Source organism: Podarcis tiliguerta (assembly GCF_965153285.1).
Source record: "Podarcis tiliguerta genome assembly, chromosome: 14".
Classification (NCBI taxonomy): domain Eukaryota; kingdom Metazoa; phylum Chordata; class Lepidosauria; order Squamata; family Lacertidae; genus Podarcis; species Podarcis tiliguerta.
Window position 1 is genome coordinate 2,622,080 of NC_139547.1, and position 20,109 is coordinate 2,642,188.

Genomic DNA, 20,109 nt, shown 5'->3' on the forward strand with positions numbered 1-20,109 from the left:
GTGGGGTGCTTCTGCCAGCAACTAAAAATGCACCTGCTTATCTGGGCATTTCCTGAACATTAGTACCAGCTCCGGTAATAATACAGGACCGGCACTCCGCTTTCCACCAGAGCTCTTGTCTCAGGTGCCACAAATGAAGCAGACTCTGGTTCTTTCGTTTGCTTAGTATTATGGTTAACCTTATTTTAAAGGTCTAACAGCCTATATTTCCACCCCTTACTTTGCTGCATATTTTGTAACTTTAAATCTCCCCTGTGGTTTTCTCATCAAAGAGTACTTGCCCCACACTTGGATCTTAGCATCCAGGACTTCTCCTTTCTCTACCTTTTCCTCCTCATAAGCAAAACAATGAGCATTTGGTATTAACACTTGAAGAGAAAGAAGGCTACTCCCTAGAATGCTTTGGCATTTGCTCTTGTGTTCTCCGTTCTGTTTCTTCTGGAGAGTTCCCAAGTGTCCCATTTTCAATGCATAGTGAAAGCTTTCTCAATTAGTGGTGGAAGGTGCGGCACTTGCTAGTTCCCCCATGGGCACCCCGGCAGCACACACACTCGCAGTCATTATCTATAGAAATTCAAGGCAAAATCGGTACCCCCAACAAAAATTTAAAATTTGGCTTTGTAATTTGGAACTAATGTGATTTGATTGGTTTGTTAATAAAAAATATTTTTTAAAAAAAAGAAATTCAAGGCAAAATCATAGAATTGTAGGGTTGGAAGGGACCCCCAAGGGTCATCCAGTCCAACCCCCTCCAATGCCAGAATCACAGCTAAAGAATCTAAGATAGATGGTCGTCTGACCACTGCTTAAAAACCTCCAGTAAAGAGACCACCAGCTTCCCAGGGAGTCCGTTCCACTCTTACCGTCAGAAAGTTCTTTTAACGTTCAGTCAGGATCTCCTTCCTTGTACCGTAATTTGAATCTATTAGTCCTCCTGGTGTCCTCTTTTCCAAGATAAACATACCCAGCTCCTTCAACAGTTCCTCATAAGACATGACTTCCAGACCCTTGATCATCCTAAAGTTGCCCTCCCCTGCACACGTTCCAGCTTGTCAACATCCTTCTCAAATTGTGGTGCCCCAAATTGGACACAGGATTCCAGGTGTGGTCTGACCAAGGCAGAATAGCGTGGGACTATTACTTCCCTTGATCTGGATACTTCTCTTGATGCAGCCTTGAATAGCCTTAGCTCCCCCCCCCCCCCCCCCGCTGCATCACACTGTGGACTCATGTCAAGCTTCTGGTGTTGTACTAAAACCCCTAGATCCTAGTATCCCTAGTATAATGCCACTGAAACAGTTGTGGCTTCTCCCAAAGAATGCTGGGAACTGTGCTGACTCCCCTATTCCCCTTCCCAGAGTTCCCCAGGGAACTCACCTTCCCCCAAAAGGAAAGCAGTGCCCAATCTGGCAACAACAGAATAAATGATGCAAGGAGGAGCTGCAGCCCAAAGCAGCAAGAGAGGTGGTCAGGGAACACCTAGCTCCAGGGCCTGGTGAGCTGCACCCAAGGGTACTAAAGGAGCAAGCTTGTTTTCCCCTACTTCAGAGGGTAGAACTTGGACCAATGGGTTCAAATTACAAGAAAGAAGATTCCGACTAAACATCAGGAAAAACTTTCTGACAGTATGAGCTGTTTGGAATGGATTCTCTCAGGAGGTTGTGAACTCTGCTTCCTTGGAGCAAAGCTTGGGTGGCCATCTGTCATGGTTGCTTTAGCCGAGATTCCTGCATTGCAGGGGGTTGGACTAGATGACCCTTGGGTCCCTTCCAACTCTACTCTCCAATTCTATTATTCTGTGGTTGTTAATCCACTCTCGGAATTGTAGCTCGGGGTGTCTCCTAACAACCCTCTTCCCCTCTAACAAACTACAGCTCCCATATTTCTTGGCGGGGGAGCCAGGCCTGTTTAAAGCGGCATCACGGCGCCTTAAATGCGTGGTGCAGACGTCGCCTTGGCGGGACCTAATGGAAGAGACCTTGCCTTCTCCAGGAGGCTGCAAAAAGAGGGACAAATCAAGGTGTGCAAAGCAAAGCTTCTCTCCAGGTGCCTCCCCTCGTCGCCTGCAAAGTGCGGCCTGCCCCCCCCCCGCCCCGCCCCACAGGGGTCTCCTCCTCGGAGCCCCGCCTCCCCCGGAGCCTGGGAACCCCTACCTGCTGTCAGGGGGCGCGAGAGGGCCGCCATCTTTGAACCTGGCACGCCGGGCAGAGCAGCTGTAACGGAGAACCCGCTTCCATGAAGCCAGAGCGAAGGCGGGAGAGCGCTGGCAACGGCACCGCCGCAGGCTCAAAAAGGTAAGAGAAGCGGCGCTCGCGAAAAGATGGCGAGGCGGCCTTCGCCGGGAAGAGGGGCAGAAAGGAGCCGCCGCGCGGTCCTAGCGCGACCCTTTTTTCTAATGGCTTTAGCCAAATACTCCCGTTTGACTCAAAGGGGAGGGGAGACTTCCAGTCTAAGAAGCTCGAAAGTCAGAGCTAAATCCAACATCCTTCCCTAGTTTGTGCCCAACATCTGGTGTGTGTGTGTTTAAAAGAAGCATAAAGGATCAAACCCAGGGGTCAGCAAACTTCCCCCCCCCCACTGGCCCTCAGACCTTGTGGGGGCCGGACTCTATTTTGGGTGGGGAAATGAACGAATTCCTATGCCCCACAAATAACCCAGAGGTGCATTTTAAATAAAAGCACACATTCTACTCATCCGCGGGCCGGATTGAGAAGGCGATTGGGCTGCATCCGGCCCCTGGGCCTTAGTTTGCCTACCCATGATCAAACCTCCCTACAAGGTAGGCTCTACCTGACTCTGACATCCAAGGCAGCACCACCAGCACCACTCAGTTGGGCTGGGTATTTATTATTATGTGCATTTTATTTATTGTTTATGACTATGTTTGTTATGTTGTAGTTACGCGTGTTTTTCATGTTGTAAGCTGCCTTGAGCAGGGGTTGAACTACGGAAGGCAGCATACAAATAAAACTGTAGAAATCCAGAATGAGGCAGCTAGACTGGTGACTGGGAGCGGCCACCAAGACCACATAACACCGGTCCTGAAAGACCTACACTGGCTCCCAGGACATTTCCGAGCACAATTCAAAGTGTCGATGCTGAACTTTAAAGTCCTAAACGGTCTCAGCCCAGTATACCTGAAGGAGTGTCTCCACGCCTATCGTCCAGCCCGGACACGGAGGTGCAGCTCTGCGGGCCTTCTGGTGGTTCCCTCACTGCGAGAAGCAAAGTTACAGGGAACCAGGCAGAGGGCCTTCTTGGTGGTGGCACCCGCCCTGTGGAATGCCCTCCCGTCAGATGTCAAGGAAATAAACAACTATCTGACTTTTACAAGACATCTGAAGGCAGTCCTGTTTAGCCCAGAGTGGCTGGGAAAACCCTGCCAGATGGGCAGGGTATAAATAATAAATTATTATTATTATTATTAGTAGTAGTAGTAGTAGTAGTAGTAGTATTTATTAAATGTATGTACTTTGGTGCTTTACCAAACAGAGAGTAAGCCTCTATCTGCAGATGCAGTCTACCTCTGAATACCAGATGCTTGGGACTAAAGACCCTGGATCACCTGTGGCCTTAATATTAAGCTGCAGAAGGATAGGCATGTTAGTCTGTTGCTGCAAGCACACTAAGAGACCCTTGGGCACCTTAAAGGCAAGATGCTTCCCACTGTACATGTTGCCCTCCTCAACTGTCATTAAGCCCCCAGGCTATACTGCTGGGGATGTGTGCCCCCACTTCTCTGGAGTAGATTTTCAGGGCACGTTGAAGGCTGCAGAAGGTCGGGAGGGGCAGCAGAAACCAAGTGTCCGGCCATCATACACTAGATCAGTGCTTCTCAAACTATTTTCTCTGGGACACACTTTCAGAATAAAAAATTGCTCATGCCACACTGAGTTTTTTTAATTGATAAGACATAAGGCAAAGCAAAAAGAAACAACTCCTAGCTGGAGACATGATAAAGGCAAAGGTAAAGGACCCCTGACAGTTAAGTCCAGTCGTGAACAACTCGGGTTGCTGCACTCATGTCGCTTTACTGGCTGAGGGAGCCAATGTTTGTCCACAGACAGTTTTTCTGGGTCATGTGGTCAGCATGACTAAGCTGCTTCTGGCGAACCAGAGCAGCGCATGGAAACCTTCCCGCCGGAGCGGTACCTGTTGAACTACTCACATTTTGATGTGCTTTCGAACTGCTAGGTTGGCAGGAGCTGGGACCGAACAAGAGGAGCTCACCCTGTCGCGGAGATTCGAACCACCGACCTTCCGATCAGCAAGCCCAAAGCTGAGAGGTTTACACCACAGCACCACCCACGTCCCAGGAGACATGATAGAGTTGCATAAAATGATGCTTGGCCTGCATGCTCTGCATGCACCAGGAATTTAAAACTAGTCCTCTTTCGGATCCTGTTGGATTCTAGGTACCAACAGCCCCAGCCAGCATGTCCAACGGTCATATTGGAAGATGCAGTCCGTCACCATCTGGAGGGCACCCTGCCCCCGCTCCCCACCCCTGGGATGCATTAGCTCAGAATGTGGAGTTGGGAGGGATCCCAAGGGTCATCTAGTCCAACCCTCTGCAATGCAGGAATCCTGCCCAGAGCCAACCCTGGGTGGGCTGGAACCACCAACTGGTATAATCCCGTGCACACTTAACTGGGAGCAAGTCCTGCTTGAAATCAATGGAGCTTACTCCTGAGTAGGCATGCAAAGAGCAGTGTGGCTCATGGGGTTGTCTGCGGGGATGAAGTGGGGGTTATGTACACCACCTTGAGCTCCATGGAGGAAAGCGGTGTGTGTGTATATCTAAACAGTTAAGTTTTAATTTTATTTCACAGCATAAAAATACAAAAGAACCAGAAATCAAACCCCCAACTCCCCCTTCCACAAACACATTTAAAAGGACTTAGAGTGCTAAGAGGATTTATGTTGCCATCTGTTTTCCGTCCCTCGCAGATGGCTCCCTGGCACGCAGGATCGCGTGGAGAATCCTGCATTTCTGGGGGCTGGACTATTTGTCCTCTGGGGCCCCTTTCCCCATGCTTTATGCTTCAAATGATTCTTGTCTTCTCTTGTTGTTTTTAAACTGATCATTTTATTGTTTTATTCTCTTTTTAAACCGCGTAGCAATCAAGAGGCGTGTGGCTTTGATGAAATAAATGGTGTCTCTCTCCGCGTGTGTCCCCGACGGCGCTGCAGCCTCGCCCCGCGAGAAGAGGCCGCCGCGGCCTCCTCCGCCCCGAGCTCTTGGTCTCTCGGCCCCGAGGAAGGCGGAGCTCAGCCGCCTGGGCGCCGCCGGGGCCGCCGCCTTCTCCTTCCCCGCACGCGGAACCTTCTGCGCTCGACCGAGAGGCGGAACTTCCTCGCCGGGCGGAGGGAGGCGGCCGGGCCGGGCGGCGTAGCGGAGGCGGCGAGGAAGAAGACGAGGACATGGCGGGCGCGGCGCTGGCTGCGGGCGGAAGGCTGGGCGCCGCCTTGGAGAGACTGGGCGCCGCCACGGCCCACCCCGAGCGGTTCCTCAGGTAAAGCGGGCGCGCGTGCTCACGTTATGGCCATTTTGGAAAAAGTAGAACGCGTGTCTTCAGCATCCCGAAGCACGCGGGCGAGTGATGCCCGGCGAGAGTCGGCCCCACTGAGACCCTTGAGTTAGTTGGTTTCATGGAAACAGAGAATCGTAGAGTTGGAAGGGACCCCCGAGGGGCATCTAGCCCACCCCCCGCCATGCTGGCCCCGGGCGCCGCAGGAAGGCTTCCTCTCGAGGACGCCTCGCGCGGGATATTGCCCTCTCCCTTTCTGTGGGGGGTTACAGGCATTATAGGGGGTAATTCCAGGCGGGGGGAGCCTGTGGTCGTCCAGGCTGTAGGTCGTTGCTGGGCTACAATTCCCTCCATCCCAGATGGTTGGCACCGCTATCTGGGGCAGGGGAGTCCAGCAACGACTTAAGAGCCACCCACCTCACACCAGGGGCAGACTTGGATAATAGGGTGCCCTCAGCGAAGACAAAATTTGGCGCCCTCCCAAAAATATTTCTTATTTTCACAACAGAATCATAATTCATTTTGGTACAGTTGTTTTAAAATGGATCTCAGTAGGTACCCATAAATAGGGGTGTTTTTTAAAAAATTATTATTATTATTATTATTATTATTTTGCACCCCCTTGGCTTGGAGGGGCCAACCTTTACGTTGGAACCAGCCACATCACCTTAAATCTGGCACTGTACACACACACACAGAGTGTTACATGTGTATACAGAGAGAGGAGGAGGAGGAGAGAGAATGTTTTTAAGCATCAAACAGCAGTCCAGGTAACTTTGCTTTGGATCTTGGAAGACTATCCTCAGTACTGTAGCCATGGGGGTTTCCACAGGGGGGGTGTCACCACTAGGAAGGCGGACAAGGGACAGTGCCTGTCAGATGGACCATTTAGAAGGGCTTCTTCAGCAGATCTCAAAGCACGGTGTGGTAGATACAGGGAGAAGTTCTCCTTTGAGTTTTGGGGACCCATGGCATTGAAGGCTTTCTGCATTAACCTCAAAACCTTGAGTATTGTTAGTGTATTAGCAAACTGCAGTTTGTTCAGAACTGATGTTGCATGGCCAACTTGCGTGCATTCTGTACCAGCAGTAATGGTATATATAAGCATGCCTAATTTTATTCTGCAGATATTGCTCCTTATGAGGACATGGGCGCAGCTGCATGCAGTCCAGCCTCCGACTCCCCTGCTGCTGCCCCCCTTCTGGCCACAGGAGTGGAGCTGGCTAGGGCTGGGGCCAGGTTTTCCCCCTCCCACCCCTGCAGCCATGGGGACCTGGCTTAATAGACTACAATATAGTGTAAATTTGTGTGACTTGCTTTATTGAGATATTTGGTTTTCTGTGGTGGTCTGGAACTGAACCTGCAATATCGCTGAGATATGCCTGTATATTCACATACTTTTCCTGTTTCTGCATCTTGATCTGACAAAGACCTAAACTTTATGACTTTTAACATGCACGATGTCTTACAATTTTTTTTGACTCCAGCATTCAGGATGGACTTGCAGATGATTTCATCTCTCTAACAAAAACATTATACGATTTCCACAAGATGCTTGGAGCTGATGTTATTTCTGGAAGTCCTTTAAAGGAACTGGTGATAGAGAACTTTGATGAAGAGCAGATTTGGCAACAGCTAGAACTCCAGAATAATGCAGTTCTAGGCTACTTCAAGAGAGCTGTTGCTAGAGATGTGGAGGGAGAGGAGGATCTATGCCTTCTTCCAGCTTCAGACAAGGATGGTTCTGACTCAGAAGACAATGAGGATCAGGCGGGTAATGAGGACCAGATGGAAGTAGAGGCAGATTTCAACAATGGTCATCTTGAAGAGGAAAGTGAGCTTGAAGGAAAGAGAAATCGGCTTGGGACCATGGAAGACGATGCATTTAGTGACAATGATTCCAATATGGACTTTGACATTGATAAGTTGGAGCAGCAAACCCGAACATCAAAAAGCACTGTGAAAAAAACAGGAGAAAAGTCCATAGTGGATGACAGATTTTTCAAACTGGCTGAGATGGAGGCTTGTTTGGATGCAGTGGAGAAAAGACAAATCGGAGAGAAGGGTGATGATGATGAAGAAGAAGGAATAAATTACTTTGAGGACATTTTTTCTGAAGATGATGAGAGTGAGGATGAAGAGGAATTTGGAGACTCCAAAACGAAGGTAACTGCATAAAAAGGTGTAAAACATCATATGTTAAAAGCTAAACACTCAGAGGGTTTAGTAATGACTTCATAACGCAACTGTCTTTTTTATTAATAGCATTTTGTGGAAACAAATGCAGTTGAACATTACAGACATAATCATAATAACAATACAAAGAAAACCATAATAAATCAAGACAACATGCTCCATGTGTACAAGTAAGGGGTAAGAGCAGGGAAGTAGTGAGGGAGCTGGTGGTTCAGATCAACCCATTCATTGCTCAAACGTTCAAGTAATAGATCTGTATAAGGAGTCCATATATCAGAGAACTTCCCATCTTGTATTTTTGAAAAGTTACCTTCTCACATGCTGCCTGTAACTGTCGGTAAATAACAGGCTAACTATTTGCATTGTGTTCGTTAATTGGAAAAGGACTCACAATTTGCATTGACTGCCACTAAGAATGGACTAAATGGAGAACAGCAAAATGGCAGCTGAACTTTTCATTGCTCTAGCTGGAGCAAAGGTGTATCTGAATCCCTGAGGCATCTGAAAGCAGAGTAGGAAGAAAAGCGATGTATGAGAACATGTTGAAGAATATTCTCAAAGTACTTTTTAACTTTAAATCACATGGGTCACTTTGGCCACATCCATGCTTGCAGGTCCTGAAAATAGAATTGATTGTTAATAAAATATTTTAAGACTTTGGTTCATGCTTCTTCAGGAAAAAACTGTAAGCTATCCAGTTTATTTAATAAGCCTGACTATTTAATATAGCCCCTTTACTCATTTATCTTGTTCAAATGTTACGTTGAAACTTCAGGAGCCTCTTTGTAACCTCTTGCTGGTTTCCCTCCTCTTCTTCCCAGCAGATCATCAAAAGTGCTCGTGATCTTAAATATCAGGACTACTTTGATCCTGTGGGTGATTATGAAGACTTCACAAGTGAACACAAGGATAGTGACAGTGACCAGATTGAGGGAGAAGAGGAAGAAGGCGACATAGATGATGAGGAAGAAGAGGAAGAAGGCGACATAGATGATGAGTATGTGGCTGATATTTTGAGGGCAGTGCTAAGTGGATAATAAAATGAAATGACCAGTGCATGTTTACTCAGATGTTAGTTTCTTTGTACTCAGTGTCGTTTTCTCTCTGGTAAGTGTGCGTAGAATTGCATTTTGGGGAGCAGAGGTAATCTTCTGTGAGGAGATAAATATTGTTGTGTTGTCAATACAATAGCATATTTCCTATCTGGAGAGCTATACTGCTTGCAGAGTCATGTATGAATAGTAACAGGGTCATCAACATGGTGTCTGGAGACATACTCATTAAGGCCTTCCCTGGTTCCCACATGGCTCTTCTTTCCTCACTCTGATCCCCAAATTAGGTTTGAAATAAGCCTTCTCTTGTAGCCAGCAGAATAGGCTTCTCTCTCTCTCTCTCTCTCTCTCTCTCTCTCTCTCTCTCTGTGTGTGTGTGTGTAGTGTCCATGACAGGTTTTCCAGTTTGCAGACGTGTCCAGAATGTTTTGTGAATGGATACTTTCCTCAGGGCACTTTTGTGTGGTGTCCCGGCAGGCTCATGTGTTTATGAATGAATCAAAAGCTTAATGAAAGTCCTTTAAAGGTCTCTTTTTCATGTAATGCTGTTTAACTACAGAGCTGAGGAAATGGATGAAATCAAACAGAAAGGAGGGAATGAAAAAAGCAAAGATCCTTCTAAACGAGTGACGTTCAGCTTGCCAAATGACAGTGACACAGAAGAGGAGATAGATATGTTACAGGCAAAGAGAAATAGTTCCGCTGAAACAAAGTCGTCCTTTGAGAAAAGACAGGAAAAGGTAAACTTTCTGTTGCATCCCACCAAACCAAATGCGTTTACCTCATGCCATCTGAAACTAGCATGTTTATAACAAAAAATAACAAACAGAAAAGAGAATAAGGCAGTGTTTGGGATCCTAAGATAAGTTAACTTAAGGAGGTTTACAGAAGGAAAGTTTCCTGTTTCCTCTTGCCTCTGGCAGACCCCATGCATCCTAAAAATCGTTTTGTAGGATTGGGGCTCCTGAACATTGGGGGATGGGGTGCAGGAGACTGATGGGGAAAGGGGGGTGGCATCACCCAAAATTGATCTTGGAGCCTAAGATAAGGAAGTTCACAGAATGGAAGTTTCTCTTCTTTTCCTCCTTCCGACAGCAGCCCCCACCCCTCCATTTGACATTTTTAGGAGGTTCCCTAGACTCTCTAGAGAGTCGTTTTCAAGTGAGTGGGTGGGGGGAAGGTCACAGGTGGCTGCAGTGGGAGAAGGGGATATCAACTGTCCTTCTGTGAAGGTCCTTAAGTAAACATGTAAGATTGAAGCCAAGGGAAAGAAAGTGGGATTGAAGCCATGGGAAACAAAGTGCCTTCAGAACTTTTTCCTTTTTTTGCAGATGAGCGAAAAAATTAAATCACTAGAAAAGGAACTGCTGATGGAGAAGCCTTGGCAGCTGAGAGGTGAAGTGACGGGACAAAAGCGGCCTGAGAACAGCCTTCTGGAGGAAATGGTTATTTTTGACCATGCAGTCAAAATGGGTAAACCTTGCACTTTATAGCAGCGCTTTCACTTAAATGTTCCTTATAGGGCAGGGCTCGCAGCAGCAGCAGCAGGTGACCCCCTGCATGAAGAGCTGGGAACTATGTTGGGGGTGCTGATGAGCTCTGGGCCAGGAGAAGTCACTGATGTAGAGGCACTGGCACTTCTTTGTGGCAGCTATGCCATTTCCTTCTGCAGTCATGCAGATTCTGGTAACCTTTTATATAGCTGTAGCACGGGGGCACCCACTCTTACAAACAGCGCTTCTGCATGAGCAAGAGTAGCGCCAGACCTTTGTCTTTTTCCTCTTCCTGGAATTTTTATAAGCCTCCAGGCTTATGTTTTATGGAGACATACTGTAATTTCGTACCTTAAATAGCTGCAAACTATGAAATCAACCTTCTAAGGTGGGCAACCTCTTCCCAGACCCTCTGCTTTCCATCCATGGTTCTTGGCATGATGCAGAATAGGTCAGGCCATGGCTAAGGGGGACATTAATTGTGTATGTCTCCCAGTCTCAAGCAGAGACTGATCCTAGTCTGTCCCAGGAGCTCCTCTGCATTTGCAGCCAGCATCATCTCTGGTTACACTGCTGCCCTCAAACAGCTGTACCTGTGTGCACCCAGATCATTATGGTTTGGGTGCTGCTGCTGAATTGATAATGGTTACATGTCTTTTCAAGTGGCAGCTGGCAATAGAGAAAGGAGCCTGCTCTTAACCCATAAGGTTATTTACAAATGCATTTCATTTAAAAAAAATCCTGAGTTTGCTGCTTTTTTATTTTCAGCTCCTGTGATCACAGAAGAAACAACTCTGGAGCTTGAAGAGATTATCAAGAGAAGGATAAAAGATCAGGTTAATAGATCTGTTTTCATGTCTTCATTGCTATTGGAGGGAGAATGGGAAAGGGAACCCAGCAGATTTTACATTTGCATTGAATATGTACATTGAAAAAGAACAAGAACACAACTAATGTTGCTTAAGCTTTAAACAATGCCCTTTCTGTATCCCCCACTTCTTGAAGGGTCTGATAAATGCTTGGGAGTTCCTTATTGTCTCCCTTACTATTGAATATCTGTATGAAGCCACTGTAGGTGATATCTCCTACAAAGTGAAGAGTCTGCCATCTGCTTATTATATTGTTATCAATTAGATTGAAGAGGCACCTCTTCAGTAAATGATGAAAGCTACATAATGAAGGTTTCAGAGTCAGCTCTGTGGGAAGGGAATTCTGCGGTTTAAGAGGTTGCCACAAAAAAATGCCTTCTGCCACATAATGGGGTGCAGAGTCTTCACTACTGTGGCTCCCATTTTATGAAATCTCCTCCCCAGGGAAGCCAGTCATTGCTTCAGGACTGCCATCAAAAACTTATAACATTTTTCTTTAAAGAGCCATCCATTTGTAAGATTTAGTATTCTGTGATGTGTCGATTTGCAACTGTTGAGTTCTTAAGCAGAATGCAATCTCATTGACTACCCTTCTCTAAAACAAAAGGCAGAATAGAAATGTTAAGGCAAATGAATGTGAATGGCTAAATTCCTTGTTACCTACAGAAAAGGCTGCTCATGGTTCTGTATTGTTTTTAATATAGCTGTGGTGGTGGTGGTGGTGGTGTTTTTTAAAAAACCTTTGTTTTAGGCTTGGGACGATGTGGTTCGTAAAGAAAAACCGAAAGAAGACCCCTATGAATATAAGAAGCGGCTGACTCTGGATCACGAGAAAAGCAAGCTGAGTCTTGCAGAAATTTATGAGCAAGAATATTTGAAACTTAATCAGGTACCTTTTGAGGGAGGTTGTATTGGTTGTTAAGGGTGCTTGAGGGTCCAACTTTATCTGTGGCAGAGGGCAGATGTAGAAGTAATGAGCTTCCCTTGACATGGTTTGCATTTTGTGGCACTTGAGAGCTTCAGCCTTGTTTTCTCTGACCTGAAAGGAGCAGAAGCTTTTAGGACAGAAATGGGGAACATGATATCCTCCAGGTGTTGTGGGACATCAGTTCCCATCAGTCCCAGCTGGCATGGCCAGGAGTCAGGGAAGATGAGGAGGAGGAGAATTTCCATGTGGCTTCCTTCTCAACTTCTCAACTCATAACTGCAACTCTACTCTTCCAAGCCTTTCTAAATCAATTGTTTGTTTCTTTTATTTTTTTAAAAATGGGCTTTTGAAATTTTCTGTAATTCACATTCCATGGCAATCCCGTTCTTGAAGGATCCTGCACCACAGTGCATCATTTAGGCCCTGCACGATGCTGCCAGGGAGCCATTTTGGTCCTGAGAAATAAGCAGAGGGAAGGGAAGTGCAAGTCATTTTGTGTTTTCTCCTTCCTCCCCTTCAATGCTGATTCCATTTGAAATAGTCTCTTGTTTCCTTTGCAGCTGAATTATGCAGATGAAACTTGTAATATCTGTTGTTCTGAAATATAAACCAGGACTTGAAAAACTCACCATTTGGCAGTTAGGAATGTTTTGGGGGGAGATTTTTTTTTTTAACCTTGTGTATTTTGTGAAGTAAGCCCATAGCATCTGGGTTTAGCCAAGGGCGAGTGAGCCTATAAATTGGTAACTCTTAGGGACCCCAAAAAAGGGGGTGTATTTAAAAGTAAATAAATAAACTTCCCCTTTCCTGGCCTCTAAAAGGCCAAAGGTAGCATTTGCTTTCTTTTGAGTGAAAAATCTTGCTTGGAAGTTGCTCTTGCCTAATCCCACATTGCTCTTAATCCAGAAAAAAACGGAAGAGGAAGAAAAACCTGAGCATGCAGAAATACAGAAAATGATGGACTCGCTCTTCCTTAGACTTGATGCCCTTTCTAATTTCCACTTCACACCTAAACCAGTAAGTATGGTAATGCAACTTTGTTTGCAGGATTGTGCATAAGAAACCATCTTCGTAGAAAAGGGTTGAAAACTGTTTTTCTGCGCTAGCTGGATGCTCCAGATATTTTTCCTTGTTATTACGTGTACATCCTCTTTCCTGCAAGTATCTCAAGTGGCATACATGGTTCACACTCCCCCTGTTTTGTCCTAATAACATAGTAACAGCAACAGAGAAGCTGTAGCAAATAAAAAAAGATATTCCTGGCCATGCCTGTTTGTATTTCTGCTGCACATGTCCCTGTCTTTCTGTCCAGGCTGGAATACAAGTTTGGCTCTTAAACCTCTGTAACAGAATGCTAACTCTGCCATCTTCACATCTAGTTTCCATAGATTATGGCTTACCTATAACTTCTCAAAAGCAAGTTACTGCTTTACATACACCTGCTAGAAAACTTGCTAGAAAGCTGATTGAAACCCAGTCAATGTCTAAATTGCGGGTAAACCTCTTTGTGTATGAGCAAGTCTTTGGTTGGTTAGTGTCCATTCCTTGAGATTTTCCAGGCTATATTCACGAATTAAAATAGACCATCAGAAAGCAAACTATTTGGAGTTAATTATTTTGGCTTTGTGTATAGTTACTTTTACAAAATTAAGACTTGGTGTTATGCCCTCTGCCTTCCTGGATGGTCGCTGTAAGAAATTACCCAACGTATTAAGTAACATAGGTTAGGCTAAGAGCCAATTTCATGGCTGAGTGGGGATTTGAATCCAGGTTCCCAGGCCCTAGTCCAGTCTTCTAACCACTATACCATTATGAAGTATAGGGAGCCTTGTCAAATCCATATAGTCCCATTGTCTTAAGTGGAACTGAATCACTTCTTAACTCTGGGATATGGAGCCTCTTGCCCTGCAAACGTTTTTTTGACTCCCTCATCCTCCAGCAACATGGCCAATGCTCAGGGATGTTGGGAATTGTAGTCCACCAACAAAGCCACAACTGCCCCTTCCCTGGATTAATGGAATTGAAGACCAGGCTTTTAGGGTTAGGGTTTGTCTACTCCCAGGTAAGTGTGTGTAAGATTGCAGTAGAAGTCATTTAACGCTGTTATCTAACGTGCATAGCCTTTTCTATTTCCCTTAGCCTGTCCCAGAGGTTAAAATTGTATCCAATCTCCCAGCAATAACCATGGAAGAAGTTGCACCTGTGAGTGTTAGTGATGCTGCCCTCCTTGCACCGGAAGAGATCAAGGTAAGGCACTAATTCACAGCTCCCAGTAGCTTTCCACTTGGCCCATCATTTACTGGGCAGCAAAGTACACTCCATTCTTGGGAACCCAGTTTCATTTCAGGGTCTCTGAAATTGGAGGAAACAAATGCAGTTTGATTTGGCTTGGTTTATGTAGGTTTTTCTCAAAATCTGGTGCTTTCCCCCCTCGTGCTCTTTCAACAGAATCTTAATGTTTATTATTAATATTAGACACTTGTGTCCTGTTTTTTTCACCTTACCTGAGTGTACAAAGCAGCGGATAAAAAGCTAACTTACACATTTTTATCAAATGCAATGAACATAATCACAACAGTGGAGCCAGAGCAGGAACATAATAAAAAAATGCACCCACACCTTGTCCCTCTGGAAGACAAGGGCAATCTTGTTTTTAAGCATTTTCATGGTAGCTGTAGGCAACAAATTGTGCACAGATGAGAAGGAACTGCTTCTGTTGGCCACCTGCATGAGGCTAGCTGCCTAGTTCCTCCTTTTGTCCCTTTCCTGTAGTGTTGTGCCTGGCTGTGGTGGAGCTGATGCCAACTTGGCTGCTGGTGACTTAACCATTGCCACCCAGGCATTAGTCCCCTGAATAAAGTGAGACTGACTTCTGGGTAAACTGCCTGCAGTTTCATTCTGTCCATCAGCAGGCTAGTAAATGTTGTGGGCTTATTTACAAGGCTGGAGAAAGGGTAAAGAGGGAGGGGCCAGGGAAGCATACTGGGGACAGAGTACCAAAATTTGACTGCAGTGGTGAAAAAAGCCCTGGTGTGTACTCAGCCGCCTAATATTCATAGGCAGAAAGAGTGAGCTGCTGAAGACCTAAGACAGGGCTGGGGGGAGTTGCAGGCCAGAGAATTGTGGAGGGGGGTGCCAGCTTGGGGAAAGCTGCAGCCTGATAGCTGGTACTTTGATTTTGTATATTTGTGTGAAAGAGAGTTTTCTGTGTTGCTTTTGGATCCCACTCTCAGTCTGTTCTTATTTTTAGGAGAAGAACAAAGGTGGGGATGTGAAAACAAATGCTGAAAAAAACCCCACTGACAAAAAAAGGGAACGGAGGAAAAAGAAGCTTGTTAAACGCCTGAAGCTGAAGGAGAGGGAGAAGCGGCAAAAACTCCTGGAGAAGAATTTGGTGCCGGGGGCTAGACTCAGCAAAAAGGCTTCGGCTGAGAAACTGAAGAAGCTAACCAAGGAAGGTAGAACCTCCTTGCTCAAGGTAAGGTTACTAAAAAAACAACTGGAGAAATCAATCTATTCTTCTTTCTATAGAAGCAGACTTTAGTCCAAGGACTTTGTGTGTTCTGCTCCTGAACTTGGTGTGTGTGGGTGGATGGGTGTGGGTGTGGGTGTGTGTTTGCCTAGGCTATCCTGGTTCCCTTCAGATGTTTTGGACTTCAAGCGTACAAAACATCTGCAGGGAACTGGGGTGGGGGAGCAAAGGCTGATGTACTACAACTTGCTTATTAGGCATATTTGGTTTGCAGGATCAAGTTTGTTGTTTGTTTTTGCTAGAAATGCTGAGATCCACCCAGCGGAGCCAGGTGTAAAATAGTGCTTGAGGATGGGGTAGGGGTGGAATAGTTAAACAGAGTGCCTCTGAGCACGTGCTTAGCCCAGGTCAGGTATTTGTTTTCAGTACCAAAACTGAGCTGACAATCCTGTCACACAAAAATCCACCCTTGATTCTCTATATACACACACACCTCAGCAGCCTTTTTTTAAAATTAAAAAAATCCTAAAAAACAGCATCATGGGCAAACTGGAGGTCGGGTAATGAGGCTCTGAGGTGGTGGTGCTGAGGTGATGAAAAGTGGTGGAGCAGGACCCAGGCAGGCAGGCAAGCCGATGCCAGAGAAGGCAGGTCCTTCACTCATCGGGTGGCTGGTGTGTTGCTGTTACAAGTATAATAGTATTCTGAATATGATATCTGAGATGGATTTCTGATAATTCTCTGCACCTTCAGCCCAGTGGAACCGCAAAACAACTTGGGCATTGTTTAAATGAAGTATATTATGGCAAACAAACCTACCTTCTGCTATGCTTTGTTGGTGAAACATAAGACCTTTTTTAAAGGATAGAGTGATTATGGTGGAGTAACTTGAAGGAATAATGTTTAAAATTCCACTGGGGCTCCCATTGCTCTTAGTCCTTGATTATAAAGGGATGCTTTCCTAGTGCTGCATGCTTATCTCTCATTAACATGCATTAAGCATGAGAGTGTAGATAACGCCAAGCCTCCCTTCCGCTCTCTGGATTTATTATGCTGCCAGAAAAAGGGGATTGCATAACATAACAGCTGCTGTTTGCCATTTAGTTATCAATCGGAATACAAATGGGGTCTTTCTCTTATGCATTCTGCTGGAACAATTAATTGGCTGAAACTGCGGGGCATTATTTTACTTTACATGTGCATGTTTCCATTTGTTCTGAAATAAATGTTGCTCTGCTACAGGATGATGGCAAAGACAAGGCTTTGAAGTCCTCCCAAGCCTTCTTTTCTCAGCTGCAAGATCAAGTAAAAATGCAAATTAAGGATGCAAAGAAAATCCAGAAGAAACCTAAGAAACGAGAACTCTCTGCCCAGAAGCTGAAACTGTAATATATTATGCATGTTGTATTTTATATAAATTAAAAACCAGGGTTCTGTTTTTCTATTTTAAGCCTGTTTTTATTCCCTGCTTTGCATAAAGCTGTTTAAAAGGACAAGTTACATTGAAAATAACTCTTCCATTACTCAAAGCAAGCCCACTTAAAAGAGGCCATTTGGCATGGGTTACACAGGCACGCTGGTAATTATCAAACGGCAGGCTCCACTGTCCCACAGGCACTTTCAGGTACAGTCATACCTCATGTTACGTTTGCTTCATGTTATGTTCTTTCAGGTTATGTCCCGCAGCGACCCGGAAGTACCGGAAAGGGTTACTTCCGGGTTTCGCCGCTCGCGCATGCACACAAGCACTAAATCGCACTTCGCGCATGCGCACAAGTGCCAAATTGCACTGCACACCTGTGCAGATCCGGTGCTTCAGGTTGCACTCTTTTCATGTTGCGAACGGGCCTCCAGAACGGATCCTGTTCGCAACCAGAGGTACCACTGTAATCATTATTTTTGCTCATGTACACAGAGACGCATCTTTTACCTTTTTTAATGCCCACCATTTTTAAGGGGACCCTAACTTTGTTGACATGCAATTCCAATTTGTAGTTTCACATTGTACAAACAAGCATTTGGGTACTTTAAATACTCCCTCAATTTATAACAAACCATAGTTTGCCATTATAGTCAGATGTGTAAACTGTAGTTTGCACTTTCCTTCCATTCTGGAATTGTAAACACATGGAGGAGGGCCAAGCCCCGGACATCATTTGCCCTCCTGACTCCACCGCCAAAATTTTCATGTAGGCAGGAATGTTGAGTAAAGCCCCTACCCACACTTGGCTGCAGATGCTCTACGTATGTGGTCAGGAATCTTGCACAGTCAAGTGCTCTTTTTTCACGGCTTCTGATTGACACACCGGAGAGCAGGGCCAGCAGGGTTGTACTGCCTCCTGCTTCCATGTGTTGCCTTTGGGCTTCATGGACAAGGCATGAAAGACAAATGAGCAACTTCGCCTACCAGAGAAGTTGATGGACTATGCCGAGGTGGCAAAGCCGAGATGGAAAACTTGGAAACCAAGAGAATAAAAACTATAAAAGAATGGGGAAAATTCATAAGTTACCTTGGAGACCACTGTAAGCAGATGGAAACGAGCAAGATTTTGATTCACCTGTAGTGTATAAATTACTATGGACAATATGGTTTGATATAAAAATTGGAGTATGGATGAATATGCAGTTGTAGAGGTTTAAAATGAGACCCCACAGAGGAGATGGCGGGAAGTCCTGAGATTCAGAGAATCTCTTTATATAGATATGCTTTTATTAGTTTGTGTTTATTTGGATTTCTAAAACCAATAAAAATGATTTCTAAAAAAAAGGGGGGGGAGAGAAAGACAAATGAGCAACTTCAGATGAGGGCAGTGAAGATGGCCAGGAGCCTGGAAAACACACTATGAAGGAACTGAGATGAGCAGGGGAATGAGACATGAAACATCTCTTCAGTTACTCAGGGCTGCCACATAAAAGAGGGCTGCTGCTTCTTTGGCGATCACTCATTGTCGAGTAAGATTGTTTTCCATAAACACGGTTTTAACAATGAGTCCGTAAGTGACAGTGGAGGCCAATTCTGGACCCACACGTTTTTCCACAGTGGGGACATTGGTTTCCGGGCGGGAGTTGATCACGGTGTGGATTTGCCAAGTGTGCCTTCCTCTTAGCACTTTTCTCCCTTGCGTTCTGAGTTTGAGTGTCTTCAAAGTCCATGACATCTTTGGTAAAGGCTGTTCTCCAACTGGAGCACTCGCAGGCCAGTGTTTCCCAATTGTTGGTGTTTATACTACCTTTTTAAAGATTTGCCTTGAGACAGTCTTTAAACCTCTTTTGTTGATCACCAGCATTATGCTTCCCATTTTTAAGTTCAGAATAGAGAGTTGCTTTGGAAGATGATCAGGCACAACATGACCAGTCCAATGAAGGTGATGTTGAAGAATCATTGCTTCAACACTGGTGATCTTTGCTTCTTCCAGTACACTGGTATTAGTTCCCCTGTCTTCCCAAGTAATGTGTAAATTTTTTCGGAGATACCGTTGGTGGAATCTTTTAGTTGGAGATGGCATTTATAAGTGGTCCATGTTTCACAAGCACACAGGAAGGTTGGTAGTACAATAGATTTGTAAACAAGCATTTTGGTTTCCCTGCGAATGTCCCGGTACTCAAACACTGCACTTCAAACAGGAGAAAACTGCACTCGCAGAGCTCAGGTGATGCTGGATTTCGGCATCAATTTCGGCCCTTGTGGAAAGATAGCTGCCCAGGTAGGAAAAGTGGTCAACATTTTCCAACGTTACACCATGGAGTTGGATTTGTGGTGCTGCAGAGGGGTTATTTTGTACTTGTTGGTGCAGCACTTTGGTTTTTTGGATGTTGAGTGATAGGCCAAGCTGTTCATAAACTTCTGCAAAGATATTTAGGATGGTTTGGAGGTCATTCTCTGAGCATGCGCACACTACGTTGTCATCAGCATACTGAAGCTCAATGACGGAAGTTACGGTAACCTTACTCTTTCCTTTCAGCCTTCGCAGATTGAAGAGCTTTCCATCTGTTCGATACATGATTTCTATTCCAGTAGGGAGTTTCCCTTCAACAAAGTGTAGGATCATGGCAATGAAAATAATGAATAGAGTTGGTGCAATAACACAACCCTGTTTAACACCTGATCCCACTGTGAATGGTTCATTTTGAGAGCCATTGTTATCTGTGATTGTTGCTGTCATATTATCATGGAGGAGCCGAATGATGTTTACAAATTTATCTGGGAAGCCAATTTTCAGAAGAACAGTCCACAGGGCATTACGATTTAGTCAGGTCAATAAACACCATATACAGGGGTTGGTTTTGCGCTCTGCATTTTTCTTGAAGCTGTCAAGTGGTGAAAATCATGTCCACTATTCCCCTAGAAGGCTGAAAACCATTTTGGGATTCAGGAAGGGTCACCTCTGATATTGTTAAGAGACAGTTGGCTAAGATCCTTGCAATAATTTTGCCAGCTGCAGCTAATAGAGAGATGCCTCGATAGTTTCCGCAATCAGTTCTGTCACCTTTTTAAAAGAGATTGATAATTTTGGCATCCCTAAAGTCTGCTGGGATTTCTTCTTTCCCCCTGATTTTTCCGATGAGCT

At 45.2% G+C, this 20,109-nt stretch overlaps 2 protein-coding genes across 4 annotated transcripts in view; one reads left to right on the forward strand and one right to left on the reverse strand.

Annotated features, from left to right (window-relative positions):
* The window catches only part of MCEE (methylmalonyl-CoA epimerase), a 5,599-nt gene extending 3,295 nt beyond the window's left edge, over positions 1–2,304 (reverse strand). Inside the window, exon 1 of the mRNA XM_083412588.1 lies at positions 2,154–2,304. Within this exon, the coding sequence (XP_083268714.1) occupies positions 2,154–2,184 (31 nt within the window). The 5' untranslated portion in view covers positions 2,185–2,304. The remainder of the gene's footprint in view (positions 1–2,153) is intronic.
* Positions 2,305–5,295: 2,991 nt separating this feature from the next.
* On the forward strand, positions 5,296–16,991 carry MPHOSPH10 (M-phase phosphoprotein 10). 3 transcript variants are annotated; one of them, XM_083412784.1, is made up of 11 exons: positions 5,296–5,516; positions 7,019–7,697; positions 8,549–8,724; positions 9,339–9,519; positions 10,111–10,252; positions 11,041–11,108; positions 11,893–12,030; positions 12,976–13,086; positions 14,209–14,316; positions 15,320–15,547; positions 16,784–16,991. In XM_083412784.1, the coding sequence occupies exons 1-11, from the start codon at positions 5,425–5,427 to the stop codon at positions 16,928–16,930; spliced, it is 2,070 nt and encodes a 689-aa protein (XP_083268910.1). In that variant the 5' UTR covers positions 5,296–5,424; the 3' UTR covers positions 16,931–16,991. The 3 variants fall into 3 exon arrangements, with proteins under 3 accessions (XP_083268910.1, XP_083268912.1, XP_083268911.1); XM_083412786.1 differs by having other exon boundaries at positions 8,549–8,691; XM_083412785.1 differs by having other exon boundaries at positions 5,327–5,516; positions 8,552–8,724.
* The last annotated feature ends 3,118 nt before the right edge of the window (positions 16,992–20,109 follow it).

What these genes read in the sequence shown, in the direction of transcription:
- MPHOSPH10 (XM_083412784.1), top strand. Translation starts at nt 5,425, where the DNA reads ATGGCGGGCGCGGCGCTGGCTGCGGGCGGAAGGCTGGGCGCCGCCTTG. An exon ending in TCCACTTCACACCTAAACCA is followed by an intron (nt 13,087 to 14,208) that starts GTAAGTATGGTA and finishes TATTTCCCTTAG; the next exon opens with CCTGTCCCAGAGGTTAAAAT. An exon ending in TTGCACCGGAAGAGATCAAG is followed by an intron (nt 14,317 to 15,319) that starts GTAAGGCACTAA and finishes TCTTATTTTTAG; the next exon opens with GAGAAGAACAAAGGTGGGGA.